The sequence below is a fragment of the Pelodiscus sinensis genome, chromosome 1 (assembly GCF_052426305.1).
Source record: "Pelodiscus sinensis isolate ZL-2025 chromosome 1, ASM5242630v1, whole genome shotgun sequence".
Classification (NCBI taxonomy): domain Eukaryota; kingdom Metazoa; phylum Chordata; order Testudines; family Trionychidae; genus Pelodiscus; species Pelodiscus sinensis.
Window position 1 is genome coordinate 206,239,774 of NC_143052.1, and position 23,068 is coordinate 206,262,841.

Consider the following 23,068-nt stretch of genomic DNA (forward strand, 5'->3'; position numbering starts at 1 on the left):
CGACTGATGCACAGCGCTGAGAACAGGCAGGCTCAATGCACAGCTCAGACTCAGAGAAGTCTGGATGTGGACCTCAGAATGGGCGTATGTGCTGCATGCCACAGACATGTTTAATTGAATGGAAGTTGGTATTCTAGGCACAATTAAGTGTAAAGGATGGATTAGCAGCAAACCCAAGACACAGATTTCTAAAATAGATGGGGATTTTAATATAGTGGCAAGTAACTTGCAAGCACCTTCTGCTCACCAGTTACTGCTCAGAAATAGGGTGACAATGTATCTAAGCTGAATTTGGGGCAGCTGGTAAAATTGCTCATATTCAAGCGAGTTCAGTGGCAATCAGAAGATGCAGGACAAAAATCACAAAGGTCTCAGACACACACACCCCTCTCTCTCACCCTTAGTAGGTATCTGACTAATCCAACCCTGCCTGCTCTGTGCTCTCCATGCCTAGCTGGGCCCCCAGGTCAGACCCACCTTTCCTAAAAGAATCAATGGATTTTGAACTTTGGAAAATAAGACTATCTAGAGCTGAATAAAGGGGATGATTTACAGAGAAATCCACTGTGTATTAGACCTCTTGGAGTACATTATGGTATACTGCATGCTAATTTTTCATTCATGTATTCTCTGCCAATACAAATCTGCAACCAAGAACTGAAGACAAATTTTAAGCCAATTTATTCATGGTATTTCAATATCAATGTGTTTCTCAAGTAAGAAATCTCTCAACAGAAAAAAAAAAAGTCAACTTCTAGTCACACAATTTATTTTAACAGGTTTTCAAGTTTCTTACAATTAATGTAAGCTATTTTGGTAGAAAATTAACAATGGTGTTGAGGTAAAATATTTGCAACAGTAATCTTACTCAAAAATAAATTAGTCATTTACTCACTGAAACTGCAATTGGAACAGCATCATCTCAAAACAGGTTCGGTATGTCAGAAAACTGCAGAATCAATACTTTAGGCAAAAGAAAAAACCCACACCCACAAAAATACCTAAAACCAAAAAACACAAATAGCCAGATACAGCAATATACAAAAGCAACACAATGAAATTAATGATTTCAGGTTCATTAATTTAGGTTTCCAATTTCAGCCTTAAATCTGGAGAAAATAAGCACTTGGGAAGTAATTTTGGCAAGTAACTATCCACAAACTCCATTTTCAAGGGTATGCACCCACCCCTTAATTTGTGTTTTTCTGTAGGAGTTATTAGCACTATATTGCTTCCTGGAGTTTGGCCTAGTCTACATGGGGAGTTAGGTCACTATAGCTGCATGGCCTAGGGATATGAACAATTCGCCTCTCTAATGTGAGGTAGCCATTCTGACCTAACCCCCAGTGTAGATACAGCTAGGTCAACAGGAGCACACTTCCATCAACCAAGATACCATCATCTGGTAAGGTGCTGTTTCTATACCAAAACAAAGACTCCTAGTGGAGCAGGCTTCATCTACAGTACAGAATAAATAGGGCTTCACTACAGCATGTAGCTATGTCAATGTAGTCTCTCTAGTGTAGACATGAGATTGTAGAGAGTAAGTCATGAACGGTATGAAGCTTGACAATTGTGTACAGCTGGAGCTTTGTTGTTTTCCATTATTTACTGATGACACTCTTTCTTCTACAAATATGTCTGAATACACACTGAAAACCAGAAACCGTCATCGCTACATCTATCCAAAATACTAGGTATTTGCAGTAGTGATTGTGGACAAAGTACATTCAAGTGACATAAGGACTGAGTACATAGTTCTTAGGAATGAAGGGAGGTTATATATTTCCACCAATGCACAGGACTCCCATTAATTATTATTATACAAGTACTAATGGGAAAAATATACTCCTCAGTGATCATTCAAAACAGATGTTCTCAGATTTTATTGCACTTGATAATAAAAAGACAGTTTATATATTAAATACCTGAACATCTATGCAGCTCCAATACTTCATATTCTCTACTAGAGATGCTAAAATGTGTTTAAGTAATCATGCAACTGCTGAAATTTTCAGCAGTTACATTCCTGGGGCTGGCAGCTCAGAAGCAATAGCATGGGGGGGGGGGGGGGGGGAGGGATGGTCAGCAGGAGATATGCTTAAAAGCTGGCTCCCTGCATGCACCATCTCCTCCCTCCCTGTGCCACTACCTCTGATACAGAGGCAGCAGCATGGGGAGAGCCTGCGTGTAACCTTGCATGTTAATGGTTATACTTTCGTATCCCTAGTGTCTATTAGCTCCTCCTTCACAGTTTATGGAAGAAAAAGCTTTAAGAAAGAATGACTGCTTTTGTGTATATATATTATATATAAACCATGGAGAGATCTTCTGAACACAAAAGCATTCCCTTTAGCTCCTTGTGCACCTATAAAATATCCCTGCCATTTATTTTGAAAATTCACACATTGACCTTCCTCCTTAGTGTCACTAACATTAGCATCACCTTGCCTGTCCTACCAAATAAACTTTTAAACAATTTATGTTGATACTGTCAGATTGTCACTGCAATCTAAGATGATCCTAGGATAACTGAAAAGAGCCTGTTTAGATATAGAAGATCTTAACATTTAATGGACTGAAGACAATTTTTAAGTTTGTGCTTAGACTGTAAGTGCCTATCTAGTTTTGGTAACCCAAGTTTGTATATACTAAAGCCTGGATTTGAGCTTGCAAACATCACATTTCATTGTTAAGTAATAACATGGTCTCGCAAATTTTGAAGCTACATCTGGTCCCTAAGATGCACTAAATGTTATCAAAAAAGCAGAAAGTGATCAGGGAGAACAACTCATTTTAGCAGACCCTGTTTACATAAATAGCAATAGCTGCATCTCTCTCAAGTTCTGTACATTGCATTATCCACATACCCTAAACAGGGATGAAAAAAGATCAAATGCAGTACTGGTCAACCAGGGTCAATAGTACATCCCTTTAACTGTTAGGGCTATCAGCTGTTAAGGACTAAGGCTCTCCTGTGGGCAGAGTGCCTATGTAAAATCTGGCTTTCAGAACAATGCAAATGTAGAAAAGTGGCCTTACTCCCCTTCCAAGAAAGACCATTACAGGATTCAAGGTCTTAAATAGTTCTTAATGCAAGTGTGCAGGAGACAAATCACATTTAATGTTTTGATCAATATTTAAAAACAATCTGCAGACATTACCAGCAGATATTAAAGCGTCTGGTACAGTTTATAACTGAGTTAGTGTTAAAAACAATCCATACCAACAGAGTTTTTTCAGTCCGACAGTGATATAACAAAAATACTTTTAGCAACCACACAAATATAACTAATTCAAAGCAGCTAGGAAATAATTTAACTTTTATGACTTACTATAGTGCATTATAACAATGTACCAACAATTAGAAGGTTACAATGTCTCTTTATGGCACACTCAAAAATTTAGGACCTCTGGATCTTGAAAAAAAAATGAAATGGGGGGGGCAGAGGTCAGGGAGGAAAGAGGAAGGCTTACTTTTTTCATTTCAAGTTAGAAATCCAGTGCTTTGAATGTCTCTCTAGTTAAGACAACAGAGGGGTTTATAAATTAATTAGTCATACAAACAGTGCCATCATATTGGGAGATACTGGATATTCTTCGTATTTAAACCAAACAGGATGTATTCCGGTAATCCATTAAGCAGCCTCATTTGTCCATTCCTTAAACAGAAAGGATTATGCATCAGAAATATAGACTGTACTATAAAACAGCTCTTTATAACAGAGTAAGTCAATCATACAAAAAAACAAACAAAAAACCCCACCATTTTTACTAGCTTTTAGCCTCATTTTTGTCAATTGGCTATAACTAGATTAAAAAACTAGAGAAAAACCTATAACTAGATGTTACACATGACGAATGCTGTTGTAACTTATGTTTGAGAGCTTGGGCTGCATCTCTTGGTGTTTATGTTGGGAGAGGGGAGACGACACATCACATTGATATGCTTTTGACACATGTAGGGAGGAAATTGAATGCTTTTAGCTTCATTTTTTTGAAAATGGGGCTCAAATTTCTACAGTTCAAATCCAAATTTAGCCAGTTTGCATAGATTTTTTCCAATTCAGTGGTAGGTGCTATGATATCCATCTATAACGAGTATGCAATTTCACAGTCATCTCTGTTGTTGGATGCAGTAGCCTCCATAACACCCAACAATTTAATAGATAAAAGGTGGGGAAGAACATCCCATCCACATTCAATAGCACAGGAATTCAGGTATGCAGAATTATAGGACTTGTTTTGGAATGTCATCTCATCAGCAGGGCTGATGCCACCCTTTCTCGGATCTTAACTAGATACAGCTAACCTCTGTTAGCAATATGGACAGCACAATACACTATGCAAAGACATTGTTCCCACTGTCTGGAAAGAATGCCAATTTTCACGAAAGTAAGAAAAAAAATCACTACAAGAAATTAGTGCAATTTCAAACAGCACTCAAGAGGTTTTTGTTTTTTTAAAGTTTCCTCACTTAATGTGTGATCTCAGAGGCTATGTCTACACAGCAACATTATTTCGAAATAACATAGTCCGCGTCTACACAGCTGGCAGTTATTTCGACATAATGTTGAAATACTGCCAAGCTGGAGGACTTCTTACTCCTACTCCTGTAATCCTCATTGTACGAGGAGTAAGGGAAGTCCGAGGAAGAGTGCTCTATTTCGAAATAAGTGCTATGTAGACTAAGGATGTTAAAATGCGGTTAATTGACTAGTCGATGGACTTTCCACCAACTAGACCAGGGGTTCCCAACCTTTTTCGGTCCCCATACTCCCTTGGCTTTTAGTAAACCTTCCCATACCCCCTATTCAATATGAAAGGAGATCAATTCTAGACTCTAGAATCCACAACTTTTTTTCACTACTACTACTACTTTTGGAATATTTCAGTTAGGATAATCTAGTTATTTACCAAATATTCCCCGTACACCCTTGACAAGTTTCTCGTACCCCAGGTTGGGAACTCCTGGACTAGATGATAGGCACTTCTGCATTCCTCCTTTTGTACATTTCAAAAGAGAGGAATGTGGAACTTTGTGTGCAGCCCAGGGCCAGCCGGAAGTTCCGCTGACTCCAGCCTGCACACGGGTGCCTGCTTTGGACTCTTGGGCATTTCAAAGCCATGGAACCCGGGGTCAGCTGGGGAGTCCCCAACTGACCCTGGGTTCACAAGAGCTGCCCCTTTGAAATGCTAGGAGGCGGCGTTTTAAAGGGACAGCTACCACACAGCTAGTCTCCAGCTGACCCCGGGTTCTGGGGAAAAGCTGCATGGATCCCGGGGTCAGCTGGGGAATCCTCATCTGACCCCAGACTACTAACGGTACACAGCCCAGGGTCAGTGGGGGACTCCGAGGGGAAAAGCAATATTAACTTGCTTTCTAACGTTCAAGTTTCATATTGTTGTAGGTGTCCCACATGGGGTCAGGAATCAGTACTGCAAATAAAACTAGAGTTTTCTTATTTAGCTTGTTCAATGTAACTAAATTGTACAAATTTGTTTTTACAAAGTACTGCCTTGTACCTTGGGTTTTCCAGCTAGGGCCCTCTTCATGTAAGTGTAGCTCACTTTCAGATATGTTAGTTATGTCAGATGAGTTAGTGAATCAAAAGCCAGCCACTTAATTTATTGATTAACCATAAACCTTTCTGACAAGTGCAGGCCACATGGAGTCTTCACAGACCATAAAGTCTTTAAAGACCATGCAAGAAAAAGTAGCATTGAACAGCATGAAAAACAGACTGAACAGAAACAAATTATTTTCATATTATTAGAACAGTGTTCCAGAGTTAAGAGTTTGGATCAGCATTGCATAAAGACTGTTTCAGAAATTTATGGTCAATGTGTTCTTAAGTATCTGCTTCAGGCTGAAAACTTGCCTTTTGTACATTTTAAAACTGAAAGCTTAAAATAAGTCACATGGGTCTCTACAGTGTAAGAAAGCAAGAACATTTATATAAAATAAGACAACATTTTTAAATATTCAAAGAATATTTTTAAAACCTTGTTTATCTACAATTAACTTCATTTTTAACAAAATATCAACTGTTACTGAAAATAAATATTTACTGCACATGCACACAATTCTTCCCATTTAAAAATATAAGTTATTTTTATGAATAAGCCTACTAATCTCTTTTCCTCTTTATATGTATAAATCTAGTTCAATATATTGGAGGATGTACTGTGTCAGGAAGAGAAATAGTGAAAGTGAGCAAAATAGTGAAGCTATTTACATTGCTCAGTCTGTTCAAACAGACCAATAGCTCCAAATTGATCAAAACAGAACTCCTATACCTCTTTCAAGGAGAGCTGAAAATACATTTGCATTTTCATGACTACACTGAGGTTCTGTCTTAAAGTTTAAATGAAAAGAAGTACAGGATACAGGCTAAAACTCTTACTTTAACTACAGAGAATACGATCCTTTGTCAGCATGCTCCAAAGGGTATATCTTGTATTAGGGTTGTAAAATCCCTATCAATCAGTTAACCGGCCAAAGCAGGATTCAGGTTGGGGACCAGTGTTCCCTCTAAACTGTGTAGCAGCATCATTTCATGAGGGAATGCTGCTAGGGGCTGCTCCAGCCTGGCTGAAGCAACCTCCAGCTGGCGGAACTCCCAGTACCCACGCTGGGGCTGCCAAACCCTCTCCACAGCAGCTCCAGCCTGTGGGGAGCTCGAGTCCACCATGGACAGGGGCTGCAGACAACTTCTGTCTGTTGTGGGCCCCCTGTGGGGCTGGAGCAGCCCAATGCCGGAGATAGGCAGGGAGCTGCCCTATCCTGTATACAGGATGTAAAAACCAGAAAAAGCTAAGCTCCAAGTCTAATATTTTAATGCAAAACTGCTTCATAAGCTTTTACAGAGAATTTGTGTGTGTCACAATAGGATGAATTCCAGCATTCATCTGAATTTTCTTAATTGTAAGTTTAAATCCCCACTCTTAACTTCTCTGTGTGCATGAACAACAAAGAATATTAAAAACTATATTGAGCACAAATGGAAGATTAGTACTTTTAAACTAGAGACCTTTTAGAATTATCTAGTTCAAATAACTAACCTGAGATGTACTTTGCTCCGATTAACATTACCATGCTACTCACTATATAAAAACCCAAAGGCAGACTACAGAAGATACTAGAGTCACCTGATGTCATCCAGCAGAAGGAGTTTCCAGTCAAGCAAATCAAAAGAGAAACATACATCAATTGCAATATTTGTGTTAAGAATCACATGAACAGCAAAAGTTACAAAAAATAAAATAAAATAAAAATAAAAGAGTAGTAACACCTGAAAAAATATTAAAAATTGTACATGCACACCATAAAAATGAAAGGTAAGCCCAAGCTATATACATTTGAGTCTGGATCCAGAGTCCTCTAGCTTTCAAAGTTATTAGGGAGAGCCCATTTCCAATATTATTCAGCATAAAGAGACAAGCAGAAAGCAAGTAGCAACACTTCCAAAAACCAGAGTGCAGACAAATACCAAAGATTGTCCCTATGATAACTGGAGATCATTGTAAGCAGATTTTTGTAAATAGAATCATAAGACTGGAAGGGACCCAGAGAGGTCATCAAGTCCAGTCCCCTTCCACTCCTGACAGGATCAAGCACCTTCTAGACCATCCGAGATTTTTAAGAGCAGGTTAGACAATCTCCAGTCACCTTTGATAGAGATTCCCCAGCCTCCCAGAATAGTTATATTCTGCTTATCACTTCAGGTGAAAAGGGAATTAAGCATATTTTTCAAGGGCTGGCAGAACTTTTAATTCTATTAATGGGGAAATCACGCTATATACATACGCCATTCTCTGGCTAGTGGGGATGTTAGTGTACATAACACTAGAGTGTCCCCTGTAAGGCATCCCAGTCACAGCTAATAATTTAGTGAGAAACAAAATCTTGATACAAAAGTTCTATTTGCTTTTCTAGGGATTCCAGATAAATCTGTACAGTAGAGTCCCAATTATCTGACCTAAATGGGACCGATAAGTGGTCGGTTAATGAAAATGTCGGCTACTACCGAGCATGAGTTGCGCCTGTAGTTGATTCGGGTGGCCTGACCCTTCCCTCCCTGCAGACCCCGCGCGCGGTTTGGGAGAATGGCTCCACTCGCTGCCATGTTGCTCTGGGGCCTTCTGGGAAGGAAGGGGCTAGGCAGGAATGGGGACCGAGCGGCGCTGGCAGGAGTCTCGGACCCGCGGGCCGGACTCTCAATCGCCTGCCATGCACTGCAATTCAAGGTACGTCAGCAACTGGGGAAGGAGAAACGGGTCCGGTCAGGTGGTAAGCAGCCGGGGGAAGCACGGGGTTTTAGTTTTGCTTTCAGGGGCTACTGCTGGAGCCTCTTCAGCCAGGGAGCCTGCATGAGGCATGGCACTCCAGGGTTTATCCGGCTATGTCAGATAAAGCGGAATGTTGGATTAGCGGAAGGTTGGATAATCCAGACTTTACTGTACTTGCACCTAAGACATGAAATGAGGTATGTTTGCCTATTCCAATCCTTTAAAAAAAAATGACAATGAACTGACTGTATAAATATCCATTGATTTAATAAGATGTCTAATTAATGTACATTTAAACAGTCCCCAGGAACAAAGTAATTCCCTCTTTCAAAATGCTCCCCTATAAGCTCATTTTCATTTTATTTTGAGTTTGGTTCTTAAATCAATTTTTATAACACCACAACATAATTTTATTTTGTATGCTCTAGAGTAACATATATAGCATTCCGTGTTTTAGTCTCTCTTCCTTCCTCAAATAGGCTTATTATAATCCTAATTTGAGTAATCTAGATCAAACATCAGAAATACTTTCACTGATCTTAGACCTTCCTGACAGGAGTTGAGAATGTCTTTTGCATGAAGCTTTAATTGTTACTTTTGTCTGTCTCTCTCTCTCTGAAGGAGTATTGCTCTTTCATGGAGAAAGGACAGTATGCTGCAGTGGACCATTTCTAAAGTTCATTTTGCTTAAATCAATATCATGCTTATTTTATAGGCCTGAATTTAGGCATATGAAACTATGCTTTAATCAAGGAATGGATATACTCCGAATCAGGCAGCAGCAGCGGGACAGCTTTTGTTTGAACTTGCTAATACCCCAGTGTGAACTGCTACTTTAAAAATGTAGCTACAGGTTCAACCTCTCTAGACCAGCAACCTCAGGACCTGACCAGTGCCAAACCAGAGAATTTTCCAGACTATGGGAGGTCAGTATTGTCTACCAGCATTACCAATTCTTCTGCTGCTTACTGGGCTTTTAGAAAATACTCACGGGTAATTTAGACCTGAACAACAGCACAGAACACTGAGAGCCAGGACTGGTGGCTGTAAACAAATTTTATGGTACCATAGGAAACTTGGCCACATCCATGATAAGTCAACATCCAGCTAACTAAAATCACGCCGGACCAGGGAGTGCTGGATTAGAAGTTCAACCTGTAATGTGTAATTGTTCAGCAATGTTTGTTGCTTTCACTGTATGGTCAGTCCTATGTTATTTTTACTTCGTAATAACTAGTACATGGATTCCTAACCTGTGGTCAAAAATCATTTTCAAGGAGCTGGGACCACCCTCTCTCCTCGCCTCTGACGCACACTGTTTATTTTTTTAAAATAGGGACATTAGGGTCCTGAAGTTCTCTCTTTTGTAGCACGGGATAATGTTATGGAAGCGTTTAAGAACGACTTCATTAACTGAATGCTATCCCAACATTCAACAGTGTTCGCACTCTTACTGCAGATTTCCTCTGAACTGCATCAATAAAGATGCTACAGTCTGCTCTTGGTTTACGTGCTCAAAATTTGAATATCTTCACAGTGATTTAAACGTTAAAAGTAAATCTTAAAATTACAAAAGTAAATTCAATGTGCTTCCTGTTTTGTTTTACTCCATAACTCTTTTACTGCAAATAATATCTTTTTCTAATTAAACTCGAGAATATGATAATGCCAAAAAGGCTAGAGGTCATTATACTTTCAAATGTACAGGTTTTTAAATGTTAAACACCTTGTTTTACATGGATTTCAGAGCTTTAGGGAAAAAATTTTAAATGTTAAAATGCTGTTTGCTTAGAAGCAGAGCTATACAGGTCACTGTTACCATGTGCTAAAATGTAATAAGTAATTTAGGAACAAGTAGTAAGAGAATTTTTTTCTGTCTTTTACAAGAGAAAAATACATCTCTGTAATAGAAGGTAACTGATGTTTTGAAGGACATTCAAGTTGTGCTAGTCACTGGAGTATAAAATATAATGGTTTACCATTTGCATCAGGTTCAGATGTCTCCCAGCCCATTGATTTCATTACAGCTTTCTTCCACCTGGCATAGCGATATTCACTTTCTGAAATCGGAAAGATGAATTAATGTACTTACACTTCAGTTTTTCCACACATTAAATTCACCCTCAAACCTTTGTCCGGCAACGATTTCTCCAAGAACGCACAGCAGTTACTTAAGAACTCATCCCCATTGCAAAAGAATGTCTGGAGTGACAGGCTTTTATTTAAAAACACTAATGCACAAGTAACTAGTAATTTATCAATTCTTCATAACTCCAGCCATTTACAGCCTAATGCACTTTACTTAGAATCATAGCATAGGATTGGAAGGGACCTCAGTAGTGCTGGGAGGGAGGGGGGAGAAGCATAGACAGTGAACGCTCAGGGGGAGGTGACAAAGAGGAGGAGCAGGTATGGAATGGGGGCATGACCTGGGGCTGAGTGGAGGTTGAGCATCCCTGGGGAAAATCAGAAGTCATCTTGTGCATCTGTGAAAGTTTTAAATCAAAATGGGGGTCTGCAGTTTCTGAAGTTTGAAAATTGGCAAATTTAGACCATCCTTAACAGGTGTGTGACTAGCCTGTTCTTAAAAACCTCCAATGACAGATTCTACAACCTCCCTGAGTAATTTATTCCACCACTTAACTATCGGAGAGTTAAAATGTTTTTCCTAATGTCCAACCTAAATCTCCTTGGCTGCAATTTAAGCCCATTGCTTCTTATCTTATCAATTATTTCCCTAACGATTGAGGACAACAACCTTGTACATACTAGAAGACTAATCATGTTCCCCTCCTCCCCTTCGTCTCTGTCTCCCCCACCCCCGTCTTCTCTTCTACAGTCTAAACATAAGGATGTTAAGAAGCAGGTAACTGACTAATCATGTACTAGGTACAATTTGTATCGAGTACATGATTAGTCAATAAGCTGTGGCTCTGCAGTTTAAATGTAGGAGCTGCCGGGTATGTAGGTCACCTGCTGCATCTCTGCCTTTAAAATATAGTAAGAGCCAGGCAGTTCTTACTATATTTAAAAAGCAGAGATGCAGCGGTCCAGGACCTGGCGGGAGCTGGGACTGCTGAGTCCCGGCTTGTGCTGGGTCCCCTGCTACAGCTCTGCCTCCCCTGGCCCTCCCTCCACGGACTGCAGAGACAATGCTGGGTGGAAACTGGCTTTTAAGCTGGCTCCCCCCCAGCATTGGCTCCTGCTTCCCACTGCCCTTGCAGTCTGAGTCTAAGTTTATCGAGTAATCAACTACTTGAGTAGTCGCTTACATCCCTATCTAACTATCCACTTTTTTAAAAAAAAAAATCTGTCCTCATAGGTCATGCTTTCTAAACTTTTCTTCTTAACTTCCTCTAATTTGTCCACACTTGGGAACCACACTTGGGAACAAAGTGAACGGAACTCCAGCTGAGGCCTCATCTGTGCTGAGCAGAGTGGAAAAATTATTTCTCATGCCTTGCTTATAACGCTCCTGGACAATACATCTCAGAATGAGGTTTGCTTTTTTTGAGACAGTATTACATTGAAGACTTATATTTAGTTTAAAATCCACTATAACCTCCAAATCCTTTTCTGCTGTACAAGGCCCTATGCAGTCATTTCCTGTTTTGTGTTCATGCAATTATTCCTTTCTACATGTAGTACTTTGCATTTATCCTTATTGAATTTCACCCTATTTCAGGCCATTTCTCCAGATTATGTCAACATGAATTCTGTTACTGTCCTCAAATGCACTTGCAAGCACTCCCAGCTTGATATCGTCCACAAACTTTGTAATTGCACCCTCTGTCATTAGGTTTAGTATTTATATCTGTGGGAAACAGATGCCAGATACTGTCATTGTGACTCAACTGGACTCGACAGAGGCAGAGTCTGTGATATGAGATATGGGACGTGGAGATGCAGGCCTTCAAACTCTGCTTTTCCTCTACAAATTCACTAGGCAGATTTATAAGTATAATCCACAATGAAGCAATAGTAGTGAGTTTCAAATCCTTTGACATGATGATACCAGAAGTGGGAACTGATAGACCTTTATGTCTGTTAAAAACACCCAGACTAGAAGGTTGGTTACACATGTTTTTTGCACAAACATTAAAACTTCAACCAAAAAAGGGAGAAATGTTTAAGTCTTGCATATATATTAATTATAATGGCAAGTTTCTGTCTCCAGAAGTACCTAACAACTGATGCAAGATAACGTAATAGTTAGAACAGTGAGCTAATTTTAAAGACCTGCTCTACCTACAAAAAAAGTTCTCTTAAAAATATAAAAAGTTCTCTTAAAAATATAAAAGTTCTCCTGCAGCCCTGAAAGCCAAAAAACCATGTGGAATCTTTAGGGTCCACTAGCTTCTTCTGTCAACAATTTTCTAATCCTGGGGAAGGAATAAGAAGGGGAAATGGGTTTTTTATATCAGTTTTTAAATGGTTGAAACTGAAAGTCACCAAATGATGGCACACTAAATGACAAGCATCTATGTAAGCCATTCAATTTAAATTTACACTTATGCTGATGCCGATAGGAAGGGGCTTGGAGGTTTTTCAGATAATTTTTAAATTCAAACTTCAAAATTTCTCTTTTTACCCTCAGGATTGATCTGTGGTTCAAACCGTTCCCATGTCACTGCTGTCAAATCCCCAGGATTCAGACTCCAGACTCCAACTCCTTCTGCAGCTCCAGCTGCCATTGCTGCTCCCAGTGCTGTTGTTTCGGGCATTGATGGCTTTACTAAAGTGAAACAGGAACACAAAAACCATTTTTCTTTATGGGCCAGTTTGCAAGGACAGAGATACCTCACAGGGCTATTATATACACCTAGCTTCCCTCAGGCTTAAAATTTGCAAATCTCACTTGTATATAGTTGTCACAATTACTGGCCTAACACATTTAGCTTCTTTGGAGAGCATCCCCCCCTCAAGCTTCTAGCCTTCTCTCACTTTCAGACTTGGCCTGAGGCTGTGGTTCCCACATACTAACTGCGATTATCCCACACAAACCTGATTTAAGCTCAGCACCTCAGTTCTGTGCCCTCCTTGGTAAGAGAGCCACAGTAATCAGTGACCAAATATCCTTCTTAAAGCTAAGTATTGTTTCTGTTCTACATAAATATTTCAGAGAAAATCAGTCTTATAAACAATAGACAAACTATACATATATCAGGCTTAATAGGCATCCATCTATCTTCTGCTTCACTTCTCCCCTGAAGAAGGGAGACACGTCTCCCTCCTGTCTCTGCTCAGTCTTTCCAATCACCTCCCTTCTCAAAGAACAGATCACTAATTGTTTATAGCCTTTCATCTGTTACCACTCAGCAATGGCAAAAACAAGGCTTGCAACTTCAGTGGAGAAAGGATACAGGATCCTCAAAGATATCAAATGTGTGTCAGGGCTTTTTTTATTAAACCTGGGAGCCATTGTGTTGTCTTCCTGCTTGTTTCTCCAGCAGCTCATATTAAGTCAGCTCAATACATGGCTACAGAAAAGTCTATTAACTCAGTATAGCTATACAGAGGTTAACGTTGGCCAGGTCACATACCATATTAATAAGTTACATATCAGTATACACCATAGCTCCACGTCTGCCACAGCAGTATTACAAAGAGAGTCTGAGAAAGGTGTTTTGTTCTCACTACTGCTAAAGTTCTCCAATCCTGTGAGTTTTCTGGTATAAAACTGCAATAGGCTTTAAACAGCAACCCGCTTAGAGCAACGGTACTCAGCCTCAATCCTGGAAGAGCCTTTTGCCATACAATGGTTTGGCAGGCACAGCTTGATGCCCTTTATTATCACCGGACTTGTGCTGCAAGGACAGCATGGGGCCAGAGCTTCCCAGCACTCACAGCTGTAGTGGGGGAAGAGAGAGGGAAGAATGGCACAGAGTTGCCTCTCCTCCACACTCTGCAAAGAAGGGTTGGCCCAAAAGACAGAGGTTTTACAGGCTGTAGCCCAGGGTGGCCCTTCCTCAGCCTGGGGCCCTGGACTGAAGCCCCTTTCTTAATCCAGCCCTGCTGCTGGGGCCAAAGGAGCACCTCTCTCCCCTGGCCATGACAGCTCCTTGCTAGCTCTGTTGCGGCCAAAAGAGCATGCCACCTCTGGAAGCTGCTATGACTGGGGCATAGGAGTGCTCCCACGGCCCCACCAGGTAGCTGCCATGTCCGGGAGAGGGGCCTCTCCCCTGAACATGGAAGCTCTGTGCATGGCAGCCCTGAGCCCCTGCAAGAGGCTCATTAAGCAGCTGTGCAGCTACATAGCTTAGAGGAAGCCCTGCTCTCTATTCACCTGTTCATCACCAGAAATACCCTTTTCTCCCCACATCACTGGGTGAAGACAACAGTGACATTTCTCCTCTCTCTTTTCACGTTCTACACTTTGAGTCACGGAACTTCCATCCTCTTATGTCACATAGAATAGTTAGGAGGTTTTTGGTTTTTCCTATTCATTCTGTTCTCGCAGCAATTGACACCCTGCTGGTGATTCTGTTCAGGGCTCCTCCACATTTATAATCTGAACTGAGCTAAGAAGCCTTGCCTAAATAGAACCTGCATCAAATCTTAGATCTCCACCATGGTGCTCTAACCCTTCACTAACAGGAAGAGCCATGCATCTCTAGAACACTACAATCCTGATGGAGCTGCAGATACTCACCTCCTACAAACTGGACTACAAAGCCTTTTTTTAAAAAAATCCCCACCTCACTCACAAAACAATGATGAGAAGGCCAGCAGCAAAAAAGCTAATATTGTATAGTTGAGGTTTGTTCAGGTTTTCAGAGACTTGTTTTGTTCTTAAACAGGCTGAATGGTAAGTCTGCACTCACCTACTGGAATACAGAGAATATCAGCTTGGAGCTGCATGAGAATCTTGTTGTTGGTCATTCCTCCATCGACTTGTAACTCTTTCAGTGGTATCCCACAGTCCTTGTTCATAGCATCCAAAATCTGAAAGAAGAATACTCCATCTTATACATTTCACTGTGCAGCAACACAAGAGCCTCTTTCAATATATTGCTGAAGAGTTCCAAGACAGACAACATTCCTCTGAAGTCCTATTCATCCACAAAACAGAAAGCAGGCAGTGACAATACCAGTTTCTTCCCACGTTTCTCAAACACATTCCAACAGTCTTAAGATACAGGTAATGGGAAAGGCGCTAAAGACTTCTAGAGAGTCCACAAACCATGCTTTAAAGACCTGTGTACATTGGACCTGAATAAAAATAGATCTAACCTCTAGAGGCGAGAAGATGGCTTCATCTTCATACAAAGTTGACCTCGGAGACTCAGACTACCAAATTGAGACCTTTGACTGCCTAGACAGGTTGTTTAGAGGTCTTCCACAGTTCTTTGGGCAAGGAAGAGGAACTGAGATGAAAGAGGATCATAAGCATTTACTAATGCAGTTCATAAAAAGAATGAACTTGTAATGCTACGATTTATTGTAGAGGTAAAAATACCTCCAATTTCAAATGGAATTAAAGCCCAAAGATTCTTTTTGTGGAAAAAAAAAATCAAAATAAGCGACAGGGAAAGAGTGTTTCCTTGATCAGTTTTCCTGAATTTTGTGTGAGCCTTCACACAGAAAGAAAATAAAACGAGGAGATTCAATTTAATATTTAGAACGGTCAAACAGATACACCCAGGGTACGTCTACACTACAGCGCTAGTTCGAACTAACTTAGTTCGAATTAGTTAATTCGAACTAAGCTAGTTCGAACTAACGCATCTAGAACTAAAAACTAGTTCGAACTAGCGTTTTGCTAGTTCGAACTAGTAAGTCCACATTGAGTGGACTCTGAACAGGGCTTAAGGATGGCCGGAAGCAGTGCCGGCAGGGCATCAGAGGAGGACTTAGAGCATGGAGATGCTGTCTCAGGCTAGCCGAGGGCTGCGCTTAAAGGGTCCCGACCCCCACCCCGGACACACAGTTCTAAGGGGTGCCCCGCTTGCAAAGAAGTTCTGGCTTGGAGTGCCCTGAGTGCCCACACTGGGCACATCACACCACTCGGCCATCAGCCCGGCTGCACTTGCCGCAGGCTGCCATCTAGGGAGAGGGAGTAATTGGGGGGCTGCAGGAGAGCTTCCACCCCCAGAAGCCCGCAGAGCCAGCCCAGTCCTCCCCATCGGGGGCTCGTACCCCATTCCTCCCTCACCTCCTTCCACTTACCCTTCCCTAGCCCCCCTTCTTATTGATGTACAAAATAAAGATAACGTTTCTTCCAACATTGACTCTGTCTTTATTGAAAAAAACTGGGGGAGACTGGGAAAAGGAGGTGGGAGAGGGGAAGAGAGAGGCTGGGAGAGGGGAGGGCAACTAACATGATCAGGGGTTGGGAACAGGTCCCAGATGAAGAAAGGCTACAGAGACTGGGACTGTTCAGCTTAGAAAAGAGGAGACGGAGGGGGGACAGGATAGAGGTCTCTAAAAGCAGGGGTTGGGTGGAGAGGGTGCATTCAGAAAAGTTCTTCCTGAGTTCCCATCAAGAAGGACTAGAGGACACCAAAGGAAAGGAATGGGTAGCAGGCTTGAAACTAGTAAGAGAAAGTTGTTCTTCTTGACAAAGCAAATAGTTAACCTGTGGAACTCCTTGCTGCAGGAGGCTGTGAAGGCTACAACTAGAACAGAGTTTAAAGGGAAGTGAGATAAAGTGATGGAGGTTGGGTCCATGGAGTCCTATTAGCTGAGGGTAGGAGTGGTGTCCCTGCCCAAAGTTTGTGGAAGGCTGGAGAGGGATGGCACGAGACAAATGGCTTGGTCATTGTCTTCGGTCCATCCCCTCCAGGGTCCCTAGGGTTGGCCGCTGTTGGCAGACAGGCTACTGGGCTAGATGGACCTTTGGTCTGACCCAGTACGGCCATTGTAAGCTCAGGGCTCAGTGTCGGGGGTCTCAGTGGACCCCCTTGATTTTCATGCACACCTGCTCCTGGGTGGCCAGGCTGGCAGCTCTCCTGCCCTAGACGGCCACTTTCCTGTGCCTAGTGCGGAGATCGTGGACGAGGTCCACGATGTCCGCACTAGCCCAGGAAGGTGCCCGCCTCTTGCGGTCCAGGGCAAACTCCCGGGAGCCGCCAGCCTGGTCCCGGCAAGAGGGGGTGGGCTGGGGGGCATCGGGTGGGTGGCTCTGTGCCGTGCCAGGTGCAGGGTCTGCTAGCTGGGTGCTGGCAGGCTTGCACCTGGCACGGGCACCGTAGCCAGCCCGTGCCCCTTTAAGGGGTCCGGGGCCGGGAGGGGGGCATAGAGTTTCCCTGGTGTTGGCCAGAGTGGCCACCAGGGAAACCTGGGGAGGGCTAGCCTCCCACTAGTTCGAACTAAAGGGCTACACAGCCCTTAGTTCGAACTAGCTAGTTCGAACTAGGCGTTAGTCCTCGTAAAATGAGGTTTACCTAGTTCGAACTAAGCGCTCCGCTAGTTCGATTCAAATTCGAACTAGCGGAGCGCTAGTGTAGCACCTATTAAAGTTAGTTCGAACCAACGTCCGTTAGTTCGAACTAACTTTGTAGTGTAGACATACCCCCAGTGAGGAACTCTATACTGTTGTAATGAGGGACAAGTAAAACACCAGAAAGAGACAACAGTACTTAAATAACCACAAGGATAATGGGTCAGATTCAGTCCTGATAGCAGGCACAGGTACACCAGTCTACTAGCAACTCCCCTCACAGCTCTCTTATCACAGGAGGCTCAGTGCAAGATAGCCCAGCCTCAAAAGCAGTCACCAAATACAGTGATTTCAGCCTCTCTTAGGGAGTCTACACCACTGAAGCTCTATGGATCCTGAGGCAAAAGGATCACTGCCTTTCCCCTGGAATATTCCTCAACATGTGCTGATTACAGCCGTACTTACAGGCTGCACCTCTCTTAACCGGGACTCTCTGGTCCGGCAGGACCACAGCTGTCCCAGGACGAGGGAGTCCTGGTGGAGGGCTGGTGGCTCGGGTGGGGCTAGAGACCAGTAGCAGGGATGCCCTGCAGCAGTGAAACTGGGAGCCCGGTAGTAGGGCTGCCACCCAGTGCCAACACTATGGGGGGGGAGGGAGCGCTCGGGAGGTAGCGGGGCTGGAGCCCAAAAGCGAAACTGCCTGGCGAGACTGGGAGGCAGCGGGGTCAGGGGCAGCACAACTAGGAGCCCTGCAGCCCCACTAGTGCCAAGCGGCTCAACCTCCTGGCAGGACTGGGAGGCAGCATGGCTGCCCTGCAGAGCCAGGAGCCTGATCACGGTGCTGCCTGGTGGAGGGGCCAGGAAGAAGGAAGTGAGGCAACCCAGCAGTGCAGCTTAAAGCCTGGCAGCCCCACTGGTGCCCAGCAGAGGTGCCTGGTGAGACCAGGAAGCAGCAGGGCCGCCCAGTAAGGCTGAAGCCCAAGCGGGGCTATTGCCTGGTGGTGCAACTAGACCCCAACAGGGGGGCTGCCCCGGCAGGGATGGAGCCCAGCAGTGGGCTGAGAGTGCCAGTGGCGGGGCTGCCATGGTGGGGCCAGGAGCCTGCGTGTGGAGGGGCTGGTGGCAAGGGGAAGCTGTCTGGCAGGCTAGCAGTGAGGCCATGGCTGGGGGTGCCAGTGACAGGGGTGGGCCTAGAAATGACCTTCCAGGACCAGTCAGGTCCTGAGGGTGCCAGACTAAAGAGATCCAGCCTGTAGTAACTATATCAGGGCAGGGATTGTCTTTTACTTTTTTTTTTTTTTTTTTTTAAATATAGAGCTCAGTACAATGGGTCCCAAATTAGCCTGGCACACTACCATCACAAACATTTAATACTACAAGATAAAAACGCTTACAGAGGAACAAAATTCTTGAGGTGGAATAAATAAGAGCATATGCACTATGGCCCAGATATGGAACGGTCATGCTCAGCATTGCAACACCTACCTGATTTAAGAGCCTAACTCTCACCATCAATGGGATTTAGGTTCTTTAACACCGAAAGCATTTTTTTGAAAATTAAATTTAGGCTCTTAAATCAGCTACATGTTGCAACGCTGAGCACAGCTATGCATCAGTGCCTTTACAAGTCTGAGGCTACTAAACTTAACTAGATCTTCTGATCAGTTTGTAGGAAAATTTAAAAAAATACCTCAAGTCATTATTGTTTGCCATCAAACTCAAAAAACAAGAAAACCCCAGAAGTTAGGAGCAAGTTTGCCTTTACCTCTCGTGTTTGAAAGCAGACAGCCTCTAATGCAGCGTAGGCAATGTGGTTTTTATTTGTAAATTGAGTAAGGCCACAGATAATACTGTTAAAACAAAACAGATAACAAGCAACTAGGATCATTAATGTTGATCAGATTATGTTTCAGTCTTACAACTGAGATATTCAGGCATATTTGTATTGTATTGTGGTTAGCTACTGTGGTTTTAAAGTTAAAGCACCTGAAATATATATAAAAAAAAACCTCATGATAATGTTTTAAAAATTTCATTGAATATTTATCTTTTGTATTTTAATACTAAAAATGTCTTTGTTGTACACAAAGAACATGATTGTTTTTATAACATGGAAACGTCAGTTCATTGCCTCACAGTGAAAAAAAACAAAACAAAAACTAACCAACATTGCATTCTATTAGATTTTTTTAAAGAAGTGTGAGAAACTCCTCATGAAAATCATTTCATGTTTTAAAAGAACCTCCATTTTCCACCCTATGCTATATATCTGTTATTTCATTTCCCATGTAAGAGCTTCACTGGGGACAGGACTACATTTTTGGTATTTAAAATGGTTACCCCATCTGTTTTAAACAAGTAATAGTCAAGAGTTACAAACCCAAAGCTCCTTTTGGTGGAAGTAATGCAGTATTTGCACTTAGATAAATTCAGTTAAGGTACACTGAATAGGATAGCAAGTCAACCTAATTTCTCAAACAGTTCTGCGTGTGAATGATGCATTAATATACAGTACACAGAAACCCAGTTTGACTTGAGAGCACAAACCAATTTATGAGAGTTTAGAAATTCTCTTAGAATTGATTTTGACATGGGTCCGTCCGTCCCCCCCCCACACACACAGAGTGCGCCCTGACAAATGAGTATTAATATTTGTGTACAGAATTTTGTTTTGTTAAAATCCTGAAGTGGGCAAGAGGTTCAACAGGACTGCATAGGTGTCTCACTAAACGGGACACATTTTAATTTTTTTTTTTTTTTTTAATTGGGAGGCCACTTTAAAAAAAATAGGAAAGAGGAGAAAGGGGAAATGAAAGGAGGGGTAAGCAAACTTTAAAAAAGAATAATGTTTAAATAGTGTTCATGGTGCTCCCACAGGTCCCATTGGCAAGGCCTATTGAGAGTGGGCAAGCTCAGCAGCAGTGAGCAAACATAAGAGACTAAGGCCAGGTCTACACTTAGGAAAAAAGTTAACTTAAGGTATGTCGACTCCAGCTACACCATTCTTGTAGCTGGAGTTGCATATCTTAAGTCGAATTTCTGTAGCATCCCCTTTGTGGGAAGTTAGCAGGCCTTTAGTTCTTGCAACCCCATGGAGTACCAGGGTTGACAGAGGCACTATCAGCATTTGATTTAACGAGTCCTTACTAGACCCGCTAAATTAAATCTCAGAAGATCGATCTCTGAAGTGTCGCTCTCCAAGTAAGTATAGACATGGCTAACGACTTGAATCAGCAACCAGTTAACCATCTATTAGGGATGATCTAGACCAGTGTTTCTGAAAGTGTTCCACAAAATCATTTTGAGAAACACATTAACTGGCCACCCCGGTTTATTTACAGGTGCCACGGCCACGGAGCCTCGCAGCTCCCATTGACTCCGTTTCGCTCTTTACAGCCAAGCAGAACAGCAGGAAGCGGTAGCCCAGCCGACATCACTTCCCGCAGATCCCCTTGGCTGCAAAGGATGAAATGGAGTCAATGGGAGCCATGAGGCTCCGTGGCCGCGGCATCAGTAAATAAACAAGCTGGGGAGGCCAGTTAATGTATTTCTCAAAGTGATTTCATGGAACACTTTCAGAAACACTGGTCTAGATGGTGCTTGGTCCTGCCGTGAGGACAGGGGACTGGACTCGATCTCTTGAGGTCCTTTCCAGTTCTAGTGTTCTATGAAAACTGAAACAAGGATGGGGTACAGAAGCATTACACTAGATCAGCATTTCCCAAACTATGGACCCAGTACCTGGCATGGGAAAAAAATACCTTAGGCCGATTCGGGCCCCGCGCCCCTGACCCTGGAAGTGCCGGCAAGTTACAGAGCCAGGGGCTCTGCTCCACCAATATGTGGAGCTGGATCTCTCCCCCGGCTCTGCCTGGAGCGGGCCCGGGCCAGGCCCCAGCCCCCCCCGCGTGTCCTCCCACCCCGCTCCCAGAGCATCCCCACCGCGTGCGGCTCCTCCTCACCGCCTGCTGCTGCCCATGTGCAGTGTTGCACGTGGGCGGGGAGGATGCACGGGCATGACGTGATGTCACAGCCCAGGACTTTAAAACTCTTCGGAGGCATGTGGCGGGGCCACGCTGCCTCCGGTGCCAGCCTCCAGGGCCTGAGCGCGGCCTCTGGCCCCGCAATGTGGAAGGTAGGGAACAGGCCTGGGTGAAGGCGAGGAGGCAGCAGCGGGGGGTGGGAGGGGGCCCAGGGGGGAAGACACCAAGGGACAGGGGTGCAGGAGAGAGACACAAATGCCGGGGGGCCAAGTACAGACAGACAATGAGGGAAAGGGCAGGAGGGGAGGTGTCAGTGGGAGGGGGGACAGGGTGATGCTGGGAGAGAAGAGGAGAGGAGAGGAGAAGGGCATTGGGGGCTGGAGGAGGAGGTGCTGGGAGAAGGCTTTGAAAGAAGGGGTGGGCATGAGGAAGGCCAGGATGGAGCAAGTCATGTGTGAGGGCACAGAGGGGCAGGAGGGGATGGGGCAGAGAGTGCTGAGGGGGTGGGTATTAGGGAAAAAGAGGGCAAAGGGGGTAGGGGCAGTAAGGGAAGAGGGAGGCACCAGGAGGGTGCATGGCTAAGGGAAGGTGCAGGTGCCAGGAGATTCTGGGGTGAGGAGGAGGGGAGAGCTGGCCACTGGAAGCAGCACTGAACGGGGGAATCAGGGAAGGCTGGGGAGACTGGGAGGCCAGTGGAAGCAGGGCAGCTGGGGGGGTGTGAGGTTGGGGGCAGGGAGCTGGCCGGGAAAGACTGGGGGGGGGGGGGAGATGAGGCGGGGAGAAGCGGCCACCGGAAGGAGGATTGGACGCGGGCAGCGGGACTGGCCAAGGGAGATTGGGAGGAGAAGCGGGGGAGAAATGGCTGCCCGGGAGGGGGTTGGGGGAAGTGGGGCTGGCCAGAGGCGGAGCGGGGGGGAGGAATGAATCGGCCTGCGGGGAGTGGGACTGACCCGGCCATATGTAGATCTTGGGGCGCTGCATGAGTTAGTCCGGCCCAGGGAATCTATTGTCCCCCCTCCCCTCCCCCCACACCCCTCGAGTAGTTGCGAACTGTCTGGCTGGTAGACACACTCATGCAGCCTGAGCATATATTTACCAGCCAGGCAGTTCGAAACTACAAACTGATACATCTAGTAATAATACAAAGCTTACCTAATGAGAAAATACCAGACATGTTATACGTCTGGTATTTTCTCAGTTTGTTTGTGCGTTTATATTTTTGGGCTGCAAAAAGCAGCAGTGGAAAGAAAAAAAAAAAAAAAGGGGTTCCAACTAAAGTAAAATGTCTGGGAAACCCTGGTCTAGCCAGCTTTCTATCTGTCTTACAGTCCATTTATCCAATCCATATTCCTTAACTCGCTGGCAAGAATATTGTGGGTGACTATATCAAAGGCTTTGCTAAAGCTGGCAC

The 23,068-nt window shown here is 43.7% G+C and overlaps 1 protein-coding gene across 4 annotated transcripts in view; it reads right to left on the reverse strand.

Annotated features, from left to right (window-relative positions):
* Positions 1-664: 664 nt before the first annotated feature.
* Positions 665-23,068, reverse strand: part of GK (glycerol kinase) — a 51,633-nt gene continuing 29,229 nt past the window's right edge. For 2 of the 4 annotated variants that reach the window (XM_075913273.2, XM_075913274.2), the window contains 6 exons: positions 19,440-19,524; positions 15,117-15,237; positions 12,884-13,027; positions 10,272-10,352; positions 7,066-7,152; positions 665-3,662 (listed from right to left, as the gene is read on the reverse strand). In XM_075913273.2, coding sequence (XP_075769388.2) covers positions 3,649-3,662; positions 7,066-7,152; positions 10,272-10,352; positions 12,884-13,027; positions 15,117-15,237; positions 19,440-19,524 — 532 coding nt within the window. In that variant the 3' untranslated portion in view covers positions 665-3,648. Of the gene's footprint in view, positions 3,663-7,065; positions 7,153-10,271; positions 10,353-12,883; positions 13,028-15,116; positions 15,238-15,525; positions 15,660-19,439; positions 19,525-23,068 lie in introns of those variants that run through there. The other 2 variants (XM_075913275.2, XR_016348154.1) reach the window with 2 other exon arrangements.